The 22,137-nt window shown below is 42.6% G+C and overlaps 1 protein-coding gene across 1 annotated transcript in view; it reads left to right on the forward strand.

The window, feature by feature from the left end:
- The window catches only part of CNGB3 (cyclic nucleotide gated channel subunit beta 3), a 564,986-nt gene that overhangs the window by 14,923 nt on the left and 527,926 nt on the right, over window positions 1-22,137 (forward strand). The window contains exon 2 of the mRNA XM_078686155.1: window positions 19,216-19,370. Within this exon, the coding sequence (XP_078542281.1) occupies window positions 19,216-19,370 (155 nt within the window). The remainder of the gene's footprint in view (window positions 1-19,215; window positions 19,371-22,137) is intronic.

A 22,137-nucleotide genomic window follows, 5' to 3' on the forward strand; every position in this document is an offset into this window, starting at 1 on the left:
CGGGGGGAAATGGGAGGTGGGCGGGGAGAAATGGCGGGCAGATCGTCACCGCCATACGGGCGGTGACGATCCGCCCGCTATTGTAATAGACCCCAAAATGTAGAAAGTAAATTTAACTAGCAGAAAACATTAACATGAAGAACTCATGTTGTGCAACTGACAATCATTCATTTATTGAATGTGTTTATTAATGTATCATTTTACATGTAGGTAGGAATATTAACTGATAGAGTCTTAGGGCCATATGTAGGTAAATTGCATTTACCGAATCGTAAATACCGAATTTTACCGATTCGGTATTTACAATTCGGTAAATGCAATGTAGGTAATTATTCCTTAACAATTACCGAATCGGTAAGAATCGGTAATTACCGATTCGGTAATTACCGATTCGGTATTTGCCATTGATTCCTATGGGCCTTGAAGCCCATAGGATTCAATAGCAAATACCGAATCGGTAATTACCGATTCGGTAAAATTACCGATTTTACAAGGGGGACAGGGTGTCACTTTGACACCCTGTTGCACCCCTGTTTCTGGCTTTTATGCCATGTGACACACATACATGCCCTTAGGGCATGTCTGTGTGCCACATGGCACAGGTGTACATGCACAGATGTGCATGTACACAGGAATTCGTTATTTACCATGCCATAATATTTCATGGTAAATAACGAATTCCTAAGGGCCTGTGGCACTGTTTCCAGTGCCACCTACATCCCATATTACCGATTCTGTACATTTACCGAATCGGTAATTTTCAGATTCGGTAAATTTACCGATTCGGTAAATATACAGAATCTGTAATATTTTGGCCACCTACATCAGAAAATCAAAATACCGGTCGGTAACGGCCGAAATCGGCCGTTACCGACCGGTATTTGGTCACCTACATATGGCCCTTAATTTCTTATGTAGTTTCATGGAGCTCATATGCCACTTTTCTTATATTCGCTTAATTTGTAGAGAACTAGAAAGGGGCGTGCAGTTCTTGTCAAGACATGTGGGAAAGACAGGTCTTTTTTTTTTTTAGATGCACTCACACCACCCCAAGAGGTGTCATGCTTCTTCATAGGGCATTTGCCCCTCGTCAGACCGGCGCTGCAATGCCTGATGGGCTCCCAAAACCGGGGCTCTTAGGCGGGGATCTTTTGAAGAAGAAGCTGTAAGGTGCGTGCGGGTGTGTGGGCTAGGTAGTGCACAAGGGGGTGAGATAGTTAAAATAGGTATAGAGCAGTCCTATTGAATCACATTTTAATAAACTAGCTAGCTCTGACCTAATTAAAAACTGTGTGTGTGCCCCTCTGTGGACAATAACGTTCCTCAAGGGTCAATCTATGTGTGAATGGTCAACATGTTGCGTGCCTAGTTTGCCCCTAACGGGTCAATTGCCACTTCGTCAGGACCGGTAAAGTGTGATAAAGTGCACTATTGCCTGGTATTCAGTATAGTGACATGAATTACCAGGGGCAGTAGGAATGCCCTAGTAGACGTGCACTGGAGAGCTCTGTAGACCTGTAAAAAAGGGAGGGACAAGAGGGGTAGGAACAACCAAAAGAAAGGCGTTAAAGCTTTGGCCTGTTTGAAGGAAATGCATTGCCCATAGAGGCAACACAGCATGATACTACAACTAGGTTTGAACGCATATTATTAAATTCAAAACATCTGGCAGGTTCGCGAATGTCTGCAGCTGGTCAGAGAAATCATTAAAAGCAATCATCAGCTCATGTTGCCGGGTTATTGGAAACAAAAATAGGACGGGTTGTGTGTCGACGTAGTGGCAACACAGCATGGTAACACCACTTGTCATGGATACATATTAGTAAGTCAGTTACATCAGGCAGGTTCGGAAGTAAGTACGGCTGGTCAGGTGATGAATTAAAAGCAATTGTTCTAGGTTTTTTAAAAACAATGGCAGTGGCTGGACAGTGAAAAAGTTAAGGCCATGGAAGAAAACTAGAGTGCAAACGTGACAAATGATCAACAATCTCTTATAGATATGAGTTTTCATACCGTTAAGCATTGCAAGTTGTGTAGTAATTTGGACCCGACATCGCTGCTAGGCGGACGTACGTGCGTTGTACCAAGGTTAGTAACGTCAATGCTAAAGTTCGTAGTTGCATAACATCTATTGGCTAACTCCAAGGGTGGTATTATAACAGAGCAGGAATTATTATTACAGAGCGGGAAGTAACGCTGGGCTTATGCGTCAATGGCCATCCAGCTGACGTATTAGAAAGTGAAATACTGGCAGTGAGGCAATAGAGTAATGGTGTGCGTTATTACTCATCCATGAAGATGGCGTGGTGGAGGCTCTACGGGTGCCTACTGGCAAGTAACACATACTCACACATCAGCAACGGTATAAACGGTATGAACTCACGGTATACAAACATACACGCTCCCGATGCTTGCATAGACTCATTCCTAGTATATGCGTCTTAGGCTGACGGGGCTTGCCAGAGTACGTCGTTGCTCCGGTGATCTGGAAAGGAACATGCGAGGCGTTCAAGTTTAATTTAAGGGGCACAAATGACTTACCAGTAGAGTGGGAGCTCCTGCATGAGAGGCATACTTACAGGCATCAGAGGCAACTTGTCTTCGTCCTACCCTTGCTCCGGGACCCGTAGTGAGAACTTCCGGGTTTCTCGTTTTATAGTAAAGGCTAGAATTCTGGTGGTGTTGGCAGCCATCTTGGAAGGATACAATCCTGAAACTTTATTGACAAGGACACAGATCGTGTGTAAGGACGGACAAGGGTCACAATTGGAGATCCAGGAAGTAATGGTTATTGTTACGGGGTAAATTGCTGTATGTGGTGTGGACGAAGGACAAAGTGTTCCCTATAACCTATGGGTTTTACAATTCATTAAAGTAAACATCGGGCAAAGGAGGGGCACTGATCTGCCGAGTGACAACCAATACGAGTAATGGAAAGGGGAACTAGGGACTTTGTAGGCCTGAAATGCATTTCCCTGAGAGCTCTCGCATTGTAATTAACAGCCTTAATTTCATGTGTGCTGTGGATTTTGTTCTTTTTCACGTTCTTGTTGCTGGTGGAAGAAGCGTTCTTGTTAACTAGAATAATGTCTTTGTTTGATTAGTCAGGCAAGGAGAAAAGGAGATACATCGCAAGCAAAAGCCAATAAGAGAAATTGTTGTGTATCATACCGGAGAAGGCCTGGGAATCAAGGTCAACATGTTACAGTTCAGGAACACCACTATCTCATGGAATAGTACCTATGAGATTGTAGTTGGAGCGGATGGCATGACCCGCAAGGACTCTTGATAAGATGCCTGTAATATTGGAATGTTGCAAGTAGGGAAAGTGCCCACTTCTCTGCCTTCGGAGAGAGAGCATCACAAACAAATTCTGTTTTGATAGTTTTATGCTACTGGACCCATCAATGGTGGAGAGACTTCTTAGGAAGACTCCACATGCTGACAACTCTTATTCCTTTCCCTGATGATGCAAAAGTGAGGACTTCAGTTTAGCCCTAGTGTAGGGATTGATTATTGCTTTACTTTCATCAACCCTCGATGTAGGGAAATTTGGACTCATGATTTTCGATTCTCTGGATCCTATTTCTTGAGCTAATTGGTTTTTTTCATGTTGCATTGACTCAACTTTATTTGTAGATTTGGCTTTATGCTGATGTATTTTTACACTCTCGTTTTGAGTTGTTTCTATTTTCAGTTATTTTTGGCTTTGTAATAAATCAACTAACCTCAAGTATTTGTCTGTGGTTACTATGTGCCCAGAGGAATTGAATTGATTGGCGTTATTAGCAATTTTCTCCCCTCTACGCTTACACATGATTCTAGAACAGGTCCATAACTTATTGTCCCGGCCTTTTCAGATGCTTCACGTAGTATCCGCCATACCTAGGCAGACCGTATCCAAAAGAGCTTTCATCTTTTTCAAAGCCATCCAGTAGTGAGACAAAGCCGGATTCTACAGTCTTCACAAATGCTCACCCAACCCCCAAGCAGTCCACACGAGGCCCCAAAGAGCATAATTTAGGGGCAGATGTATCAAGATTCCATTTTGCGATTCCTAAATAGCGATTTTTAAGGAATCGCTATTTAGAAATCCCAAAATGGAATGTATAAAAAAAATCGCTATTTTTTTGCGATTCCTTAATCTTCCTTATTTGCGAATTTGCATTTTGCGAATTCGCAAATAAGGAATAATTTCCCATGCATTCCTATGGGCCAGGAGGCCCATAGGAATGATTGTGAAGTAATTCTCAAATTGCGAATTCGCAATCTGCTAATCGCAATTTGAGAATTATTTCAAGGGTGCAGGGGTGTCTGTAAGACACCCTGCTGCACCCCTGAAATGTACATGTGTGTGCATATGGCGCACATATATGCCCCATTGGCATGTGTGTGCGTCACATGCCACCTTAAAAAATGCAAAATTGTGCATTAGATCTCTCGGCGGCGTTTGATACCGTACCACACAACCTGCTACTAAAAACTCTTGCAGGATAAGGTATCCGAGACAGAGCCCTGGGGTGGTTACAATCATTTCTGTCAGATAGAACGCAATCAGTGCGCATGGGAAACTTTTCATCCCCTCACCGGAACATCATATATGGGGTCCCACAGGGGGCCTCATTGAGCCCAACGTTGTTTAACGTGTTTGTGTCCTCCCTGGCAGCGATAGGAAGAAAGTGGGGTGTTGAAATCTTGCAAAATTTGCGATTCCTTAAATGCTATGGCAAATTAAGGAATCGCAAATCTTTGCGATTTCTTAATTTGCGAATTTTTGATACATTAAAAAAAATGCAAAAAGACCATTTGCGAGTCGCAAAACGCTTGATACATCTGCCCCATAATGTTCAAATCGGTAGGTGTACTAAAGAGGAACGTCAACAAAGGCACCGAGAACTTTAAGAATGATTGCATAAAAATAACAAGGCAAGTTCTAAACCCCACAGCCCCCAGTAACTGAGGGGTCTCAGCTTCAGAAAGAAGCAGAGTCCACGAGCAACACAATAACCAGGTATTTGCATTCCAACAAAACAAATTATTGTGTTACCAAGAATATAAAACAGGGGGTAATCAGGAAGATCATTAACATTCATAAGCTCATGGCCAACATCCCAGAAATGGCATGTATAAGTTCTGGAGACCTTCTCACCATTGAGTTCATACTTACATGATGAATACAACTATCGGCACCCTATGATTGTAACCTTTGCAACAGATCATCTGGCTGGACTGATTTACGAAATGCCGTATTTAGGAATTGGTGCATACAAATCAGTCAGTTTAACTGGAATGTATACCCTCACTGGTTAATCATTCAGGAACCACATCAATGCAGAAGACCCCAACCAACCTCCTTTTTGAGAAGTGCAGTGGGGCCAACATCAGTATTTTCTGGTCCATCAGATGGCAGTGTCCTTGATCTTGTTAGGTCATATAAAGAAGTGATTGTGCACTAAGTCCGACATTTAAATTGCCATTCCTTAGAGTGGAGTTGGCTTGTGCCACTCTCAACAAAGCCTAGTAGTGACTGAATTACAACAAACCCCACAGCTAGTGCGGAAGGAAATAAAGATCTGGCGGGGTTTAAGTAGCAAAATCAATATATAACATATTGGCAGCAATTCCTTATTATTATTCTTGAAGAAACATGGTCATAATCCTCTCTCCTGCTAACAGGCAACATTGAATATTTTTGTCTACCAATTAAAGTTAAGCAACTAGGCCCAACTAAAAGGGGAGTTTTTATCTATGTAAGTTCCACCCTGAAGGTTTGCACTTCTGAGCTTTCATTAACAGAGTCTGGTTTCCTAGCGGTACTCAATGAGGGCTGGTCTTTGGAAGTCAAAACTTCTTAAATCATCATAAACATTTATTTAAACCGCCCGACCAAAGGAAAAAAGGATACCAACTGAAAGGTTATGCCCAGCCATAATGGATGTGAAATCAGACCATTATTATTATGCGTTCTTATATAGCACTCGATTACCCGTAGGCATCTCGGCGCTTGCCTTGGGAACCCGTCCTGGCTTTTTCCCTGTGAGATACCCATACTGGGCATCCCCAAGGTGGAAGCCAGGCATCCCGCCGCGGGGGGGGCGTAGTGGAGATTAAGCAAGCTGATGCCCAGAGCTGCAGAGTGTGAACTCGTGATTCGAGTAGGTACCGAAACGAGAATTATCGAGTCCGTGGATATTTGGGCTCAAGACCCTGCTGCGTTGGGAATTGAACCCTGGTCCCAGGTCTGACCTCTGCTTCAGGATCTACCTCCTCTAACCAGTGAGCCACACTTCTCTATGATTCATATATTATCTTAACAGGGGATTTTAATCACCTGTTCCACACTCAAGAAGAAACAGCATATCAATGCGTGATAGATAACTATAGGGCAATTTCAGAGCAAGCTTATACTCCTAAAAATGTGCTTAGAAAATAGGGAACCGTCTCTTTCAAAATCTGCACATCAGCAGGTCTTAGGGTCCCAAATGGTAGGTTTCTCATTGATATCCCACCAGCATGCACCAGGGATGAGGAAGAAGTGCCAGATATTCCTAATCGTTGCACAACTTATTTTTTAGTAATCCAGGACCCAACACCTGGATGGGTAGATTTCATAGAGTATATTGTTTCAAAATATCCCAGGAAACCCTCCAACAATGGTTGCACCGTGAAGGCTTGTGTGAAAAAATAGATGCCACCTGGAGTGAGGCATATCGAGAAATCGCTGAATACATTTTAGCAGCAGTTAATAATCCGTCCACAGAGCTCCAAAATTAAAAGCTGCAATGGCTTTTCATAGGGAAAACTGAAAAAGAGGCGCTTAAGAAATCCCATTACTATAAGTATGGGACAAACTTTCTGTGTGGTAGTGAACGTAAAGATGTAGCGTATCCACTTCTCAACACATGGGATTCTACCATGTACAATAAAGTCTAAGTCATTTACATGATGATAGAGCTATGGGATGCTCGAGTGGAAGCCCGCATATTTCGCGCATAGCCATATGAAGTGAATCTGTACCTGATGTATTCAGCAAAGAGGATGACAGTGATCAGAAATCGATTGCGCAAGATGATAGTACCAATGAAACAATTGACTACCCTACTCTATTAAAAAATAACTCAAATCACAGGCCGACTTTGCCCCAGGCCCAAATGGGTTGCCTCAGATACTGTTTAAAAAGAACCCTAATCTGTGGACTGATATGCTTTCAACACTGTACAGGCAAATCTTGCAGATGGGAGAAATCCCTGTGTCCAGAAGGGGTTTGATAATATACCCAATTTAAAGGATCATTTCCTTGAATCAAACAAGTTTTCATCAAAAACAAGGGTATCTATCAAAGTTGATGGTAATCTCCATGCTTATGGTTTTCATCAAACAAGAGCACTCATTCCCGTATGCATGCTTTATAGATTTTAAGGCAGCCTTTGATCAAGTCCTGAGGAAATTACATTGGGGAAAATTGTGTTCTTGAAATCTTCCGTCAAGGCAATAGAACTCTTGCACACAGGCATGTGGACAAGGATAAAATTGGGTGATGGGAGTTCTATTTCAAGAACATTTGAAATGACCGATGGTTCAAAGCAAGGGCGCTTCTTGACACCCTTGCGTTTTAATCTGTTCATCTCTGACCCCTCTAAGCCCTTGGATAAGGTAAACTCAAACTCTCCAAAGCTCCAGAAGAAACCTCTCTCCAAACTACTATAAGCAGATGAGCTGGTGTTGCTGATAAATGTCCTCCATTAAATATGCCAAGCTGAATAAACCTGGAAAAACATAAATCATAATTTTCAGGAAAAGGTTGACTAAACCGGACTCTTAGCAGATGGATGCCATCAGTATCAACAAAGGGTCTGAATACAAATACCTAGGGGTCTGGTTACACTATAGAGGGACCTTCCAGAGACAAAAAGAATCTGTTAAGAATAAAGCTCATGCCTTTCAAACCACTTTTACAACTTCTGCAAACAATCTGTGGGGCCCAAGACTGGACTCAATTCTCCAGGCTATGCAGGCAAAGTTGTCCACAGTATTATCATATGGAAGTGAAATGATGCTGGGTGCTGATGCAATGCTGGCTGACACACTAGTGATTAGAACTTACAAATGCATTTTTTTATTACCAAAACTAGCATTGCCGGCACAGGTTTGCATGGAATTTGACCTTATCAAGCAAAGTACGGTCCTCAAGCTGTGCCATAAGGTCAGAGTTGCAAACTGGAATACACGTGATGTGACAGAGTTATATGGAATGAGTTCAAGAGCAGCCAGGGAAAGTCTGCTTATGTCCAGTATTTAGAAGACTGTTTGGGGATTATGCACATCCAGGTTATATGGGGGTGCGGACATTAGCCAAAAAGAGTATAAAAGAGTTGTGAACATGAACGCTTGGACCATGAGCAAAATTCTGGACGAAGGCGCACTGGGATAACAGAGATGGATTGAATCTCTTGTAAACCATCCCTAGGAGGGAATCATTCAAGGTATGCAAAATGTATGTTCACGGCCTTTTGACTTGGGGCCCTGCCAACACTGGAACATATACCAAAGTGGCACAATCCAATGAATTAGGTCACCAGTAATCTGTGCAAAAAGGAAACTGAATCAATTTGGCAAATTATGGACCTGTGGCTGACATTGCTTGAACGGCTGCTTCAGATGTTGTTTAGAGCTTTGAAAGTTCAGTCATGCAGGCAGGCTGTTATAATGGCTTTAAATCTAATAAGTATAGTGTTGAGTGTCAGACTGGTTAAATTCATGTCTATGTCTAGGCTTAGCCATCTTGAGAAGGAGGACTGAAAAATGGCACATATTTGTAGGCACAGTAGTTGTGTCATTAGTGTTTGAATTTAAATGCACTTTACTCTTTTAATATCAATCTTATATGATTCATTTTATAATGCTACTCATATTTTGTGATTTTAATATTATTTTTACCTAAATTGACTAGAAAGTTTTTTCCTTGGCTGGTTTTTACTATGCATGGTTTACATTAACTGGAACATGAGAAATAAATTACCATTTGAATCACAAGCCCTGATCCTGAAGCACATAAATTTTCCGGTTGATGTGCACATGTGATCAGAACATGCTATCATTCAAATGACAAGAGAGCTAATGACTGATGCAGACTGAACCATTATCATATGCAGTTAGCTGTCATAGATGGAGGCAAAGTATAAATGACAGACAAACCAATAGCAGAACACAATGGGCCCAAAGGTGCTCTATGTTATTTTTGTTTAATTTACTACGGCCAGGCCTTGTGGCCAACCCATCCGGAGGTAACCAACCCCTCTCCATAGGCAGCCAACCTCATGCTGTTCATGGCTTTCATCGTGCATGGTATTGGCCAGGACGTGCATCCAAACCCTGCAGGCAGCCACCTGGATAAATAAGCAAAATGTTCATAGCTGCATGGAGGGAAAGTACTTTTTTTGTGAAAGCACACAATTTTGTTCCCAATCAAAACACGTACTCCTAGCTCCCAACATGTGGGAGGCGCCAAATCACTTCTCCCGGTGAGCTCCTCACCGGGACAGAGCCTCTGACGGTGCATTAAGGGGCTTTGCTGGCCGTGCAGACTCCTCTGACCATGGCGTGCAGCTCCAACCACCCCACTCAACAGCCCCAGTCCTCTAGGTTTGTCCACTGGATCCCTGCCTGCGGCGGGGCAGGATTTGCTTGCGGCCTCACAGATTCTTGTTGGTGCCCGTGGCCCTCCGATCCCTCACATCCTGATCGGGAGCACTGTTATTGACTGAATTTAGCTGCTGCACTACACGCTCTCCCCCGATGCCATTGGGACTGATCTTCATTGTGACCCATGTTGGATGCAGGAGCTATGTTAATTGTGCGCACTCCCAGAGTTGTTTTCTGGATCGCACTGGGATCGCAATGCAATGTTGGATGCACAGATCTCTGCTCGGTGAATATGGTGCACCATGGTGGCTTGTGGAAAATACACCATTATGCTATACCCTCGTCCTCATCCACTCAAAATGTCAGTCAAGCTACAAACCAGCAAAGGACTTGCAACTGACTATTATTATATAATTGCCCTGATTGACGTTGAAGCCAGTGTTAAACCTCCTTAAGCGTGGTATTAAGTTTCTGGATGTCATCAATTGAGGTGGTTTCCAAATAGAGCTGGGTGTCGTCAGCATATAAGTGAAAAGGGATGTTGGATTTCCTAAGTAGAGAGGTAAGGGGTTCGATGTAGATGTTGAAAAGCTGAGGGGAGAGCACTGATCCTTGTGGAACACCCCTGGTGACAGGGTGAAGGTCGGATTCGAAGTTCTTGATTTTTATTCTTTGGGAACAGTTGTGAAGAAAGGAAGAGAATCAGTGGAGGACCGTCTCCTGAAGACTGTCCCTTTCTTGTAGAACCTTGATGAGCAATTTGTGGTCTACTGTATCAAATGCGGCCGATAAATCTAGGAGGATGAGAAGGCAGCATTGATCCGAGTCAAGTGACTTGAGTAGATCGTCAATGACGTTGAGGATTGCGGATTCAGTACTGCAGCTTTTTTCTGAAACCCGATTGATGGGGGTCTAGGAGATTCATGTTTTCCAAGTGCTGGGTTAATTGAGGGAGTACACATCTTTCTAGGATCTTTGCTAGAAGAGGTAGGTTCAATACGGGCCTGAAGTTATTCAGATCCTCAGTGTCTAGCCCTGGTTTTTTCAGCAGTGGCGTGACTTGGCCTACTTTGAGGCATTCAGGAACGATTCCAGATCTCAATGAAATCATCATCAGATCTCAATTAAATCATCATCAATCGCAGTTTCCTCCGCCACTCTATTCCTTCGTCCACATTAGACATCTCTAACTCACCCTCTTCTACTATGGATTCGGTAACCACTGCTCACCAGCCTAGATCGCCATCTCATCCAACACTGAGAATAAACACTCTGAAATTACATAATCAAGCCACCCCCTCCATTGCTACCTCTCTACCTGCCCCTCAACCTCTGTCTCCCCCAAATGCTGCTTCTCTTATAACGCCCAATGATACTCCGATAGCATGCCCCAGCACCCATCTCTCGAGCTCTCCCCATCCTAATTCAGACTTTAGTTCTCCCCTCAATCTACCCTTTCTCGAGGCTTCTACCCTAATGTATCTGCACCCCCGCTCCACCTTCACCATTATGCCTCCAAGCCCAATGCCTCAAGAAATATCAACCCGCCCCTATACCTCCCTAGATTCAAACTGGATGAGATTACAAAATGTTTTCAAGATAACACAGCGGACCTACCCAGACTCATTCATATCACAACAGTGACGAACAGCTATCTGAGGCCTAGTAAGAACCAAATAATGCATACTCCCACACATGATAAACCCCGCAACCACACCGCCAGAACCTGAACACACCTCCCTGTCAACCGGACCTCTCCCTCCACTCTGCCCTCGCATTGGATTAGGAGAAGGAGGCACTACCACAACACATCTTCACCACCAACTAGATGTAAAGCTCCCCTATCCAATGATGATCTCCAAATCCTCCTCCTATCATTCAACTCCTCACACTCTCAGAATATGGATAGTCTGGAAACTATCCAGGCCATCACAACAAACCCTCACAGAGCTCTTAGGCTCAACCATTGAGTGTCAACCAGCATAACCTCAGATGAGTTAACCTCAGACATTCTAACCCAGAACACCACCCCGCGTGAAATGTATTTCTAATCAACTGCAGATCTGCCTCAAAACATGATCTTGACCTCTTAATCCTAAGAGAAACCTGAATAAATGACTACTCTGTACCTACAATGGACATTCTAGTCCCCCCTAACCATGGTATTACCAGGCTGAATAGACCCCATAGACCAGGTGGAGGCATCGCTTGCATACACAACCTCAACTTATCAGTCGTACAGGCATAAACTCCTGTCTTACCCACCTGAAAACACTTTTGCCTTGATAGCTCATGCAACAACAGATTCCATTGCATGCTGCACATGATATACCACTCTTCAGGTGACAACCTGGATTTTATTGAACAAATCATGGAAACCATTGTAACAAACATGTATCAGCATTGCCCTCAAATCTTCCTCAGAGATTTCAATCTACATGACCTGAATTATCCAGCAGTCAATAGCTTCAAAACCTTCCTTGCATACCTGAACCTAACTCAATTCTGTGACAAACCCAGTCACCACAAAGGATCAACATTAGATCTTATCATTGCAAAGCCCAAATCAATTCAATTGGAATCTAATCTATCCTGTGATCGGAACAATCAACCAGTGCATCACATTCTCATCACAGATAATTTTATAACCAATACAACACAATGCTCCAAGCCCAGAATCTGGAAAAGGAACATGCACAACATCTGCGGGAATGCTCTGACTTCTCTCAGTCACGCCTTGACTCCCCCTGAAGAGCTCTCAGATGTCCTTGATCTTACAAATCACTACACTCGCTCAATGGAATCTGTTCTTGACTCGATAGCTCTATTCCAACTAAAAAAGAATGTCCACTAAAGTCTCTAAACCATGGTACAATGGCAATCTCAGCAAAGAAAGATGTAATTTGAGACTAGCCAAATGTCAATGGAGATCTGACCAGTCCATTAGGCACCTCAAGCTCCTGAGATCATTAAGGAACAGATACTACAAAAAACATCAGAATCTATAAAGCAAATGTCTTCCGAAACCAACTAGATCAAGCCAGTAACTGAACCAAAAAACAGTTTGATCTCATAAAAGTACAATTGAACTACACACCCAATCAGTCACTGGTGGGATCCAATTCGCTACCAAATTGTGAGGAATTCACCTCCTTCATTCTGCAGAAGGCAGAAACCATGAGAAATGACCTGCAGACAGGCTTGGAACAGCGTCCTCTGACCTCTTAACCCTGCCCTTCTGCTCCGAGACCCACAGTTCAAGCATGTTCTCCCAGGCATTTCCTCCAAAACAATGCCTCATGGAAGTCTTTCAGAACCTTTGATAAAGACTCCTTTAAAAAAATATTCACTAGGCTGGAACCCTCAAACCATTTCAATGACCCTCTTCCCTCCAAATTTTTCAAGGAAATCATACCGGCAATAGTCCCAATCGGGACAAAGATTGTCAATGCCTCCCTCCTTCAAGGCTCCATCACTGACTGCCTAAAGTCAGGTCAAGCTACCCCCTTCCTGAAAAAAACAAAGCAGACCAAACTGATCATAACAAATTCTGACCTATTTCTAAAATCGCTACTCTGGCAAAGCTCCTGGAAAAATGTGTTCACATACAACTCTGTAACCACATCGATCGATTTCAACTTTAGACCAATTTCAATTTGGCTTCCGTGCAGGGCACAGCACCAAATCTAATATGACACACATTGTGGACGATGCACTAAAAATGCTAGATCAGAACCAAGCTTGTCTACTAGTCCTCCTTTAACTATCATCATATTTGATACGGTTAAGCATGTAAACCTCCTAGACCTTTTGGAATACTGTATAGGCCTAACAGAATGAGTTCTTAACTGGTTCTCCTCCTATTTCCTAAGCAGTTCTCAAAGAGTCAAGCTCAATCACTCTATCACAGACCACGCCAATCACATTAGGAGTCTGACAGAGTTCATCTCTTTTACCCACTCTCTTCAAACTGTTCATGGATCCCCTTACAGAAATTCTGAGCTCATCCAACATCCACTATCACATGTACATCGACGATACCCAACTATACCGAAAAGTGTCCGCCCCAGAAGACATCAGTTCCCTCACCACAGCACTAAAGAAAACATGCAGAAGCATATCAGTGCTGCCATCAAAGCAGCACATCACCAAATGAGGTTTTTATGAAAATTAAATCTTTTCCTCCACCCCCCAATGACATCTAGCATGCAGCACAAGCCCTAGTGATTCCCAGGTTGGACTATTTTAGTACAACCCTGTCAGAACTACCCAGGTCCAAACCAGCTCCTCTAAGGGCCTCGCTCAACTCCATCGCTTGACTCATCACTGGCTCAAAAAAATACAACCACATCACCCTGAATCTCAAATCCCTCCAATGGTTCCCTTACGAAGCAAGAATCCTGCTAAAAATTGCCTGCATGACGCATAAAGCCCTCCATCACAATAACCCTAGATATCTTGTCCAGACGCTCGATCTCTCTGGCAGCTCCAGATCATCCAGAAGCTCCAACACCTTTCTTCTGAAACCTCAGAAATTCCACAAGAAGAAAACCTACAACTGTGCCTTTACAGGATTGCCCCAAGAATCTAGAGCACATTATCTCCTGAAATCAGAACAAATCCCTCGATCATATCCTTCAAGAAAGAAGTCAAAGAACTCCTTATGGACACATTTCCTCCCTAGATCCCAAGATTCTAGTTTCGCTGACATGACTACATGCCTCTGGCTACCAAGTGCCCTCATACTAGCAATACTGACATTAACCCCTTGCTTCTCAACACTGCCTGGTACTTGCAGTGGTCTGATCTATGACATTATGTTGTTATTAGAGATGGAACTATGATATTCGGTTGTTACTGAATGTGTAGTGAATTTGATATTACTCTTTCTACTACTCTACTCTCTGTACATTTGTAAAGTACTCTAATACCCGTAAGGGTCCTGCTCTGGCTATAAAAAAAACTATTAGAATAAATAAAAAACATTTCCAGATTATTGTTTGGCAATAGCTTTGCTATTAAGCCAGAACGTAATAATATTGCAAATTACGAGCAACAAAACCTAGGCACACATATGACCAAAGAGGTGTGACCTGGTTTAACTGCAATTTATTGGTTGCTGGCTATTAATATTTGTCACTGCCCAGTGCCAGTCTAGTGATCTGAGAAAACGTTGGGCTAGTCACATGTTACTACAGGATGTACTGTGAGAGAAGAGAATGTCCTCTTAGTGAGCAAAGAGGCTCCCAACCACCGGAGAGAGGTCATACACTAGAGTATCCAAAAAGCAAGTGCAGGGATTCCCAGTGGGTAAATGGGATTTGTTCAGCCACAGATAGAACATTATATGACCTTTGGAGCCTTAACTATTTTTTCCTATACATTTTTGTGAAATAACGCTGGTTTTGCACCCGAGTCACAACAATAAGTATACTATGTTTCAAACATAAAATAAGAGTAGGCTACAAATTTCTAAAGCAAAGACTCTCCAGACGGGGAGGGGGGGTTTGGGGTAGTTGTCTACGAACCACTTCATGTTTGTGGCTGGTTTGAAAGTGGGTTAACTTCACTGGGTCTAGTTTTTAAATAGTTTAGTTTTTAAATTTCTAAAGCGCAACAGCTACCCAACAAGGGTTTCCAGGGGGAAAAAGCAGGTCAAGGCGAGATGGACAGAGCTTGTTTTATTTGTCAAACAGCCAGGTTTTTAGTGACTTGCGGAAATTGTTATAGTTTGTCTCTTTGCAGAGAGCGATGGGAAGGGAATTCCAGTGTGAGGGTCCTAGGTATGAAAAGGATTTGCCGCCCATCCGGGCTAATTTGAATTTCGGGATGACAAACCTGCCTTGAGTGGCTGATCGAAGATTGCGAGAAGGAGTGTAGGGCTTAGTCAGGTCAATCAGGTAGCTGGGAGCATTTCTGGATTTAATGTTGTCCTTATAGGTGAGCGTCTTGAATTTTATACGACTCTCGATTTTCAGCCAGTGAAGTTAGCACCGATGAGTTGAGATAGGCATGGTCTTGGAGACTCCACATAGGAGTCTGACTGCAGCATTCTGAGTCATCTGCAGTCTGTGGATTACCGATTTGTTAACTCCTACATATAGCATGTTTCCGTAGTCAAGCCTTGATGTACTTAAGGCATTGACTACGTTTTTTGTTGTCGCTTCTGGTAGCATCTAACAGATTTTCCTCAACAATTTAATAATGGTAAAGCAGGTGGCTGCGACTTTGACTGACTGGGGGTGCATACTAAGGGTCTCATCTATTGTGATACCTAGGTTACGCACCTGTGGTGAGGGCGATGGAAGAATACCCATTTTGCTAGGCCAATGTTGCTGGCTCCAGAGGTCTTTCTGTTTTCCTAACACCAATACCTCTGTTTTCTCTCCATTTAATTTCAAAAAGTTATTTTGCATCCGTGATGCTATGTTATTTAGGCCAGTCTTTAGAGTAGAGGGGGTGGCTGTGTTATGAGAAGATGGGGAGAAAAAAAAATTGAGAATCATCTCAGCCAGTGGTCTTACATAAAGATTGAACAGTAAAGGGCTGAGGATGGATCCCTGTGGCACCCCATGGGCAAAAGAGTGGACTTCCGAACAGGCATTTTGGGAAAAGACTTGGAAAGTGCGATTGGAGAGGAAGGCGGTGAGCTAGTTTAGGGCAGACCCTTCAATACCCTGTGATTTGAGTGTGTTTATGAGCACTGTGTGGGATACCATTTTAAAAGCAGCACCACTGTTTCTCCGTTGTCCAGATGGTGACGAATGCCTTCCCTAACCCCATGTAGGGTGGTTTCAGTGGAGAAGCCCGATCTAAAACCTGATTGAGAGGAATGGAGAAGGTGGTGTGTTGTGGCATACTGTGTTAAGTGAGCATGAATGTGTTTTACCAAGATTTTAGACAGTTCAGGGAGCAAAGATATAGGAGGGTAATTACCGGACAACTCTGGGTCTGTGTTTGCCTTTTTAAGCAGAGGATGTATCATTGCATGTTTCCATGTTGGCGGGATCTTTTCCGTTGCAGTGCCCCCCGTGAGCTGACCGTGGTGACTTTGTCTATTGGTAGAGTGAGGGCAAATTAGATCAGATAATGGTCTGACCAACTAGTTGGTACAGCCGGTGAGCAGTAAATTGCCCTTAGATTTGAAAAAATAGGATCCAAGAAATGCCCAGCGGCATGTGTTTGACCAGAGTTAAGTAAGTTTAGATTTAGAGAAGTAATGTCAGCAATAAAGTTGGCGCTATTTTTACAAGTTGTATCTTCTAGATGCAAGTTTATGTCTCCTAGAAGGTTGAGGTTGGCTGTTTTTAAGGAATATTCAGCAATGAGTTCGGCAAAATCAGAGGACCAAGTTGAGGGAGGGTCTGGGGGACGATAAACAAGTATGACTGCAAATGTAAAGTTAGGACAAAGAGTCAGCTTGACTAAAACAGCTTCACATAATGGAATGGACAGATGCTCAAAGTCACATTTTAATATATTCTTAAAAATAATCGCTATCCCTCCGCCTATTTTTATATTGCGATCCTTCCTTACTGTGGCGTAGTTGGTGGGAAATGCTGCTGCGATGTCTGGGCCTGAGCTCTCCTGGAGCAAGGTCTCTGTAAGAATGACTGCGTCTGGTTGGTCGTTTAGAAGCAAATCAAAGATGTCAAACTTGTGTTTCATTAATGAGCGACAATTAATACAAATAAATGTGAAGGATTTATTATGAGGAGTTTGAGGAGCTGGGTTGCGCGATAAATTAGTGATCCTGGCTTCTAGATTGGGAGTAAAGCTAAAGCCGCAGTTTGTCAGCAGTGTAGCTATACTCACATGTCTTTTCCACCGGCGATAAATTAGTGATCCTGGCTTCTAGATTGGGAGTAAAGCTAAAGCCGCAGTTTGTCAGCAGTGTAGCTATACTCACATGTCTTTTCCACCGGTTTTAAATTGTGAGAAACACCTCCCTGCGCTATAGCGGGGCAAGGGGGACTGGCCTAGGCCCGGTCCAGGCGTGGACGGGCACAGACGGGCTTGCCTTTGGCGTGCCTCTGCAATCCGCCAGCGCGTCCGCTGCGCTTTCGCATAATGTCGTGCATTTAAGCTAGTACTCTGCCCCTGACTCCTCCCCCTCTCGGACGATTGGCTAAGGCCTAGGGGTGTTGTCTGGAACGTTGGAGTGATGAAGGAAGGTTTAATTAAATTTTAAAATGTTTTGTGAAGACTTCTAACACATAGAATGCAATAGTTACAATTTTTAAAAAGCATAGAGAGCGCTGGCAGAACCGATCTCGAGCACAGTGAAATGACAAGCCTAAAATCGCCTGCTTTTGCTCTACGCCGTGCTTTTGAGGTAGTGCCCCGCCTCTGACTCCTCCCCCTCTCAGCCGATTGGTTGTGGTCTAGGGGTGTTGTCTGGAGCGTTGGAGTGATGACGTAAGGTTCAATTTAATTTTAGAATGTTTTGTGAAGACTTCTAACACATAGAATGCAATAGTGAAATTTTTTTAAAAGCATAGAGAGCGCTGGCAGCACCGATCTCGCACACAGTGAAATGACAAGCCTAAAATCCCCTGCTTTCGCGCTACGGCGTGCTTTTGAGTGAGTGCCCTGCCTCTGACTCCTCCCCCTCTCGGCCGATTTGCTAGGGCCTAGGGTGTTGTCTGGAGCGTCGGAGTGATGACAGCAGGTTCAATTCAATTTTAAAAATGTTTTGTGAAGACTTCTGACACATCGAATGCAATAGTGACAATTTTGAAAAAGCATTGAGAGCGCTGGCTGCAGCGATCTCGCGCACAGTGACATGACAAGCCTAAAATCGCCTGCTTTCGTGCTACGGCGTGCTTTTGAGCTGGTGCCCCGCCTCTGACTCCTCCCCCTCTCGGGCCAATTGGCTAAGGCCTAGGAATGTTGTCTGGAGCGTCGGAGTGATGACGGAAGGTTCAATTCAATTTTGAAAATGTTTTGTGAAGACTTCTAACACATAGAATGCAATAGTGACAATATTTTAAAAAAGTATAGAGAGCGCTAGCAGCACCGATCTCGTGCACAGTGAAATGACAAGCCTAAAATCGAGTCCCGACTTATTTATTGATCTGCATAATTGTATATTGTGTAGAAAATAGTTTTATTAATGTGTGTTATATTGACTGTTGTATTTTTTTATTATTTTTGAAGTGTTCGCTTAAAAAAAGAAATTTTAGTTTGCAGGTATCTAATGAACATCTAAGTTTGACCGCAGATGCAGATTGCAAAGGTTTTATTTCCAAAGGGAAAGGGACAATGGTGAATACTGCAAGAGGATAACAGTTCTCCTTAACTTGAAATTGAAGAATTGAAGTGATGGTGATGGTGATTTTCTGGGGAGTGTAAATAGTTATTCTTTGTGGAGTGTAAAAGCCACACATGACTTGAGATCGGTATTTAATTCTTTTTTCAACTATACATGCTCATTTCAACTGCTCTTTTGGGTTTGTATCTCAGTTAATTTGCTCTTGCTTAAATCATACACAACTGCAGCAGGTTTCAAATTTTTTAAACTGGTGCTCTTACAAGTCAAGTATTCTGACCCTCTTGCTTTGTTGTACACAGCACAAAACGCACTGAAACTGCAAGCCCAATATCTAATGAATATGCAGAACTTCAAATTCAAGAACTTGTCAGAAGAATGCGGCAACGAACCCGCCTCTACAAGGAGAGGATTGTGGATTTGGAAGCCTCTTCAGCTGAAACTAGTCCTGTGACCTGTAAGTATGTATCTCAGCCCAAGCAAATATTTTAGTAATTATGTTGTGTATGATAAAGGTGGTGGAGCGGGGTACTCTATATTCTCTCTCTCCTCCATTTCTTATTCTTCTATTATTTTTCTTTTTTATTCTTTCTTCTTCTTTTTAGTTAAATATCATCTAAACCCTTTATATAATGCATAAACGGCTATTAAGCAAATAGCAATGGTTAGTGTAGGTCTCAATAAGGCAATAAAAATCTGGCAATCACTGTTGCAAACCAATTGTTGATGGTGAAACTCCTTTCCCTAAGCTCCCTAATATAGTAGAGGTTTGTAAACGTTCTAATTCAGGTTTTAAATCAGAAATTTTCTTTGTAAATTCTTCTATCTTGCTACTGTCATCAAGTGTTATACATGCGGCAATGTTGAGCTTTCAGCATTTTGGAGACTCTGCCTTTCTCAGTTAAGAAGCTATCTAAAGTTAATCAATGTTGCAGAACCATTGATCTGATAGCCACTAATTATGTGTTAACTGCTAGTGAGGCACCAGATTTACTAGTAGTTAAGTTGTCTACTACCTTGATAGCTTTCTAATTTTCTCATCATTTAAGACTACTCCTACTGGTCTATTATTGCACCAAAAATATCCCCCAATAATTGTGTCCCATCATTTATACTAGGTAGGTGTTTATGGGGAGGTGTCATTGTTTAAGCCTCTATTCTATTTACATGATACATTTTAGAAAACAGCAAAGCTGAACAGCAAACTCCCTCCCAAACAGCTGGAAACTGAAAATAAGCACTTTGTCAAAATACAAAATAACCTACAGAAATAACTGCTGTCTTTACCTATTAATATTTGGACAGGTCCCCCTAATCTTCAATTACTAACTCCAATATGTGTTTTTCTAACCTGATTTCTTCTTTTGTAAATAACTTTCTTTTTTATCTTCTATCTAATTTCAACTTTGGATAAAACATTTTCTTTTTATATTCATCTTCTTTCTTCCAAACATTTCTTAAAACATCTTCTTCTTTATTTTTGCAACTATACTTGCGTGCTCCCCTTTCCCCTAATGTAAGTGTGAATATCTTTGCTGATGGTCTTATTAGACAGGTTAGGTTCTTATTGTGTGCCCTAACAGTATTTATGACTGTGGGTGATCTAAAGAAATACAATGTAATTTCCATATGCTTTGCTCTTAGATGAGGGTACATTCTTTCCTGAAGAGGAACTTTAGAAAGAATCATGTCATAACTGGAAAAATAATGTTAAAAATGTTCCTCTTTATAAAATAAACTAAGCAAAATACTACTTGTAATTGCGTATGACAATGGGATATGGTGATATGTCACCTCCTCCGCAGCTGAAGAAGGTAAATGAGCACAAATGTAACAGTTCTTTGTATCTAAAGTTTGTGTGTATTCTTGAACTAATTTAGACTATATATTTGTTGAAAACTATTCTCTTGAATAATCTATAAATGAAGCCTTAAATGTTGTCTCATCTATTGTGTGTGATGTTGTTGCACCAAGGATATTGTGCTGCATAACTAAATACTTATAAGGTTCCAAAAGCGAGACCTATTGGCTATGTCATTGCTTGTTTAGTAATTTTGTAGTGGGAGAGTGCCCCTTGTTGCACATTCTGGGTCAGTGGGTCATATAAAAAGCATGGTTTATAGTATTAAGGACAACATTTTTTGATGCAGTGTGTGTGTCCACCGTAGGTCCAGGAGGGCTGGATTCAAGGCCATTTTCAGGACACATATTTACGTGCACTCTTAATTTGAATGGAAAGTAATGTACAGTGAATTTTAATGAGCGTATGTACATAATGAGTGGCTATTCTGAAACGCTGCCCTGAATCGGACTTCCTAGACCTATTTTTGCCTTCTGTAGTGGTTCCTCAGCACAGCAGAGTAAGGGCTGGTGGCAGATATTTCACGCAACTCTCTTCCTGTAACCACTCTCATGACACGGACACTGGTCTGCCATTCAGATGTTGGTTAAAACTATCCAAAAAAAAAGAGAAGGTCCTATCTTTTCTGCAGGCAAGAAACTGCACTAAGCCCTAAGTTTATCTTCAAGGAGCTAAATATGTCTTTACCTTCAATGTGTTTATTTACATTAGCCAGTCAGTGGGGAAAAAGTGCTAGGCAGAAAATAACAGTATATGAAAATACTAAAATATGGTGACAGTCTATTGTAGTTTTTTGGAGCGCCTGGGTGCAAAGCTACATGACTCCGTGGCTGTGAGCCTGAGTAGCTGAGATTCCAACCACTACAGCCTAAGATAGTGAGCCAAAAACCAGCCATCCAAATTAAATCACGGTTCCAGCCCAGGTTCTGTTTAGGATGCCAAAGGATATTTTGTCATTGGCTTTTGTCAAGGTAGTGGTGAAATCATTACTTAGGGGCCCATTAGGACCAGGCTGGCGGGGACAATCCGCCCGACATCCTCACTCGTTTTCCCCCTGCCATATTAGTATGGCGGGGGGGACCTCGGCGGACGGGAAGACCGTCCGCCGCTTTTCTGCCCCGGCCGGGCTGGAAAAAGAATAATATGGTGGCGGTGTCTATCAGACACCGCCAGCCATATTACAATGGGCATTTTACATTGCCGCCACGGAAAGGCATGTGGTCTTCACTCTGGGGAAACCCTGCGGAACCCCAGAGTGAAGGAGGGGTGGGGGCTGCACACGGGGAGGTACCTGTGGTACCCCCCCACATTTGCATAAACAAAGCGTCAGGCACGCGCGGTGCCTGCCGCTTTGTTTATGCAA

This window comes from Lissotriton helveticus, chromosome 4_1 (genome assembly GCF_964261635.1).
Source record: "Lissotriton helveticus chromosome 4_1, aLisHel1.1, whole genome shotgun sequence".
NCBI classification, from domain to species: domain Eukaryota; kingdom Metazoa; phylum Chordata; class Amphibia; order Caudata; family Salamandridae; genus Lissotriton; species Lissotriton helveticus.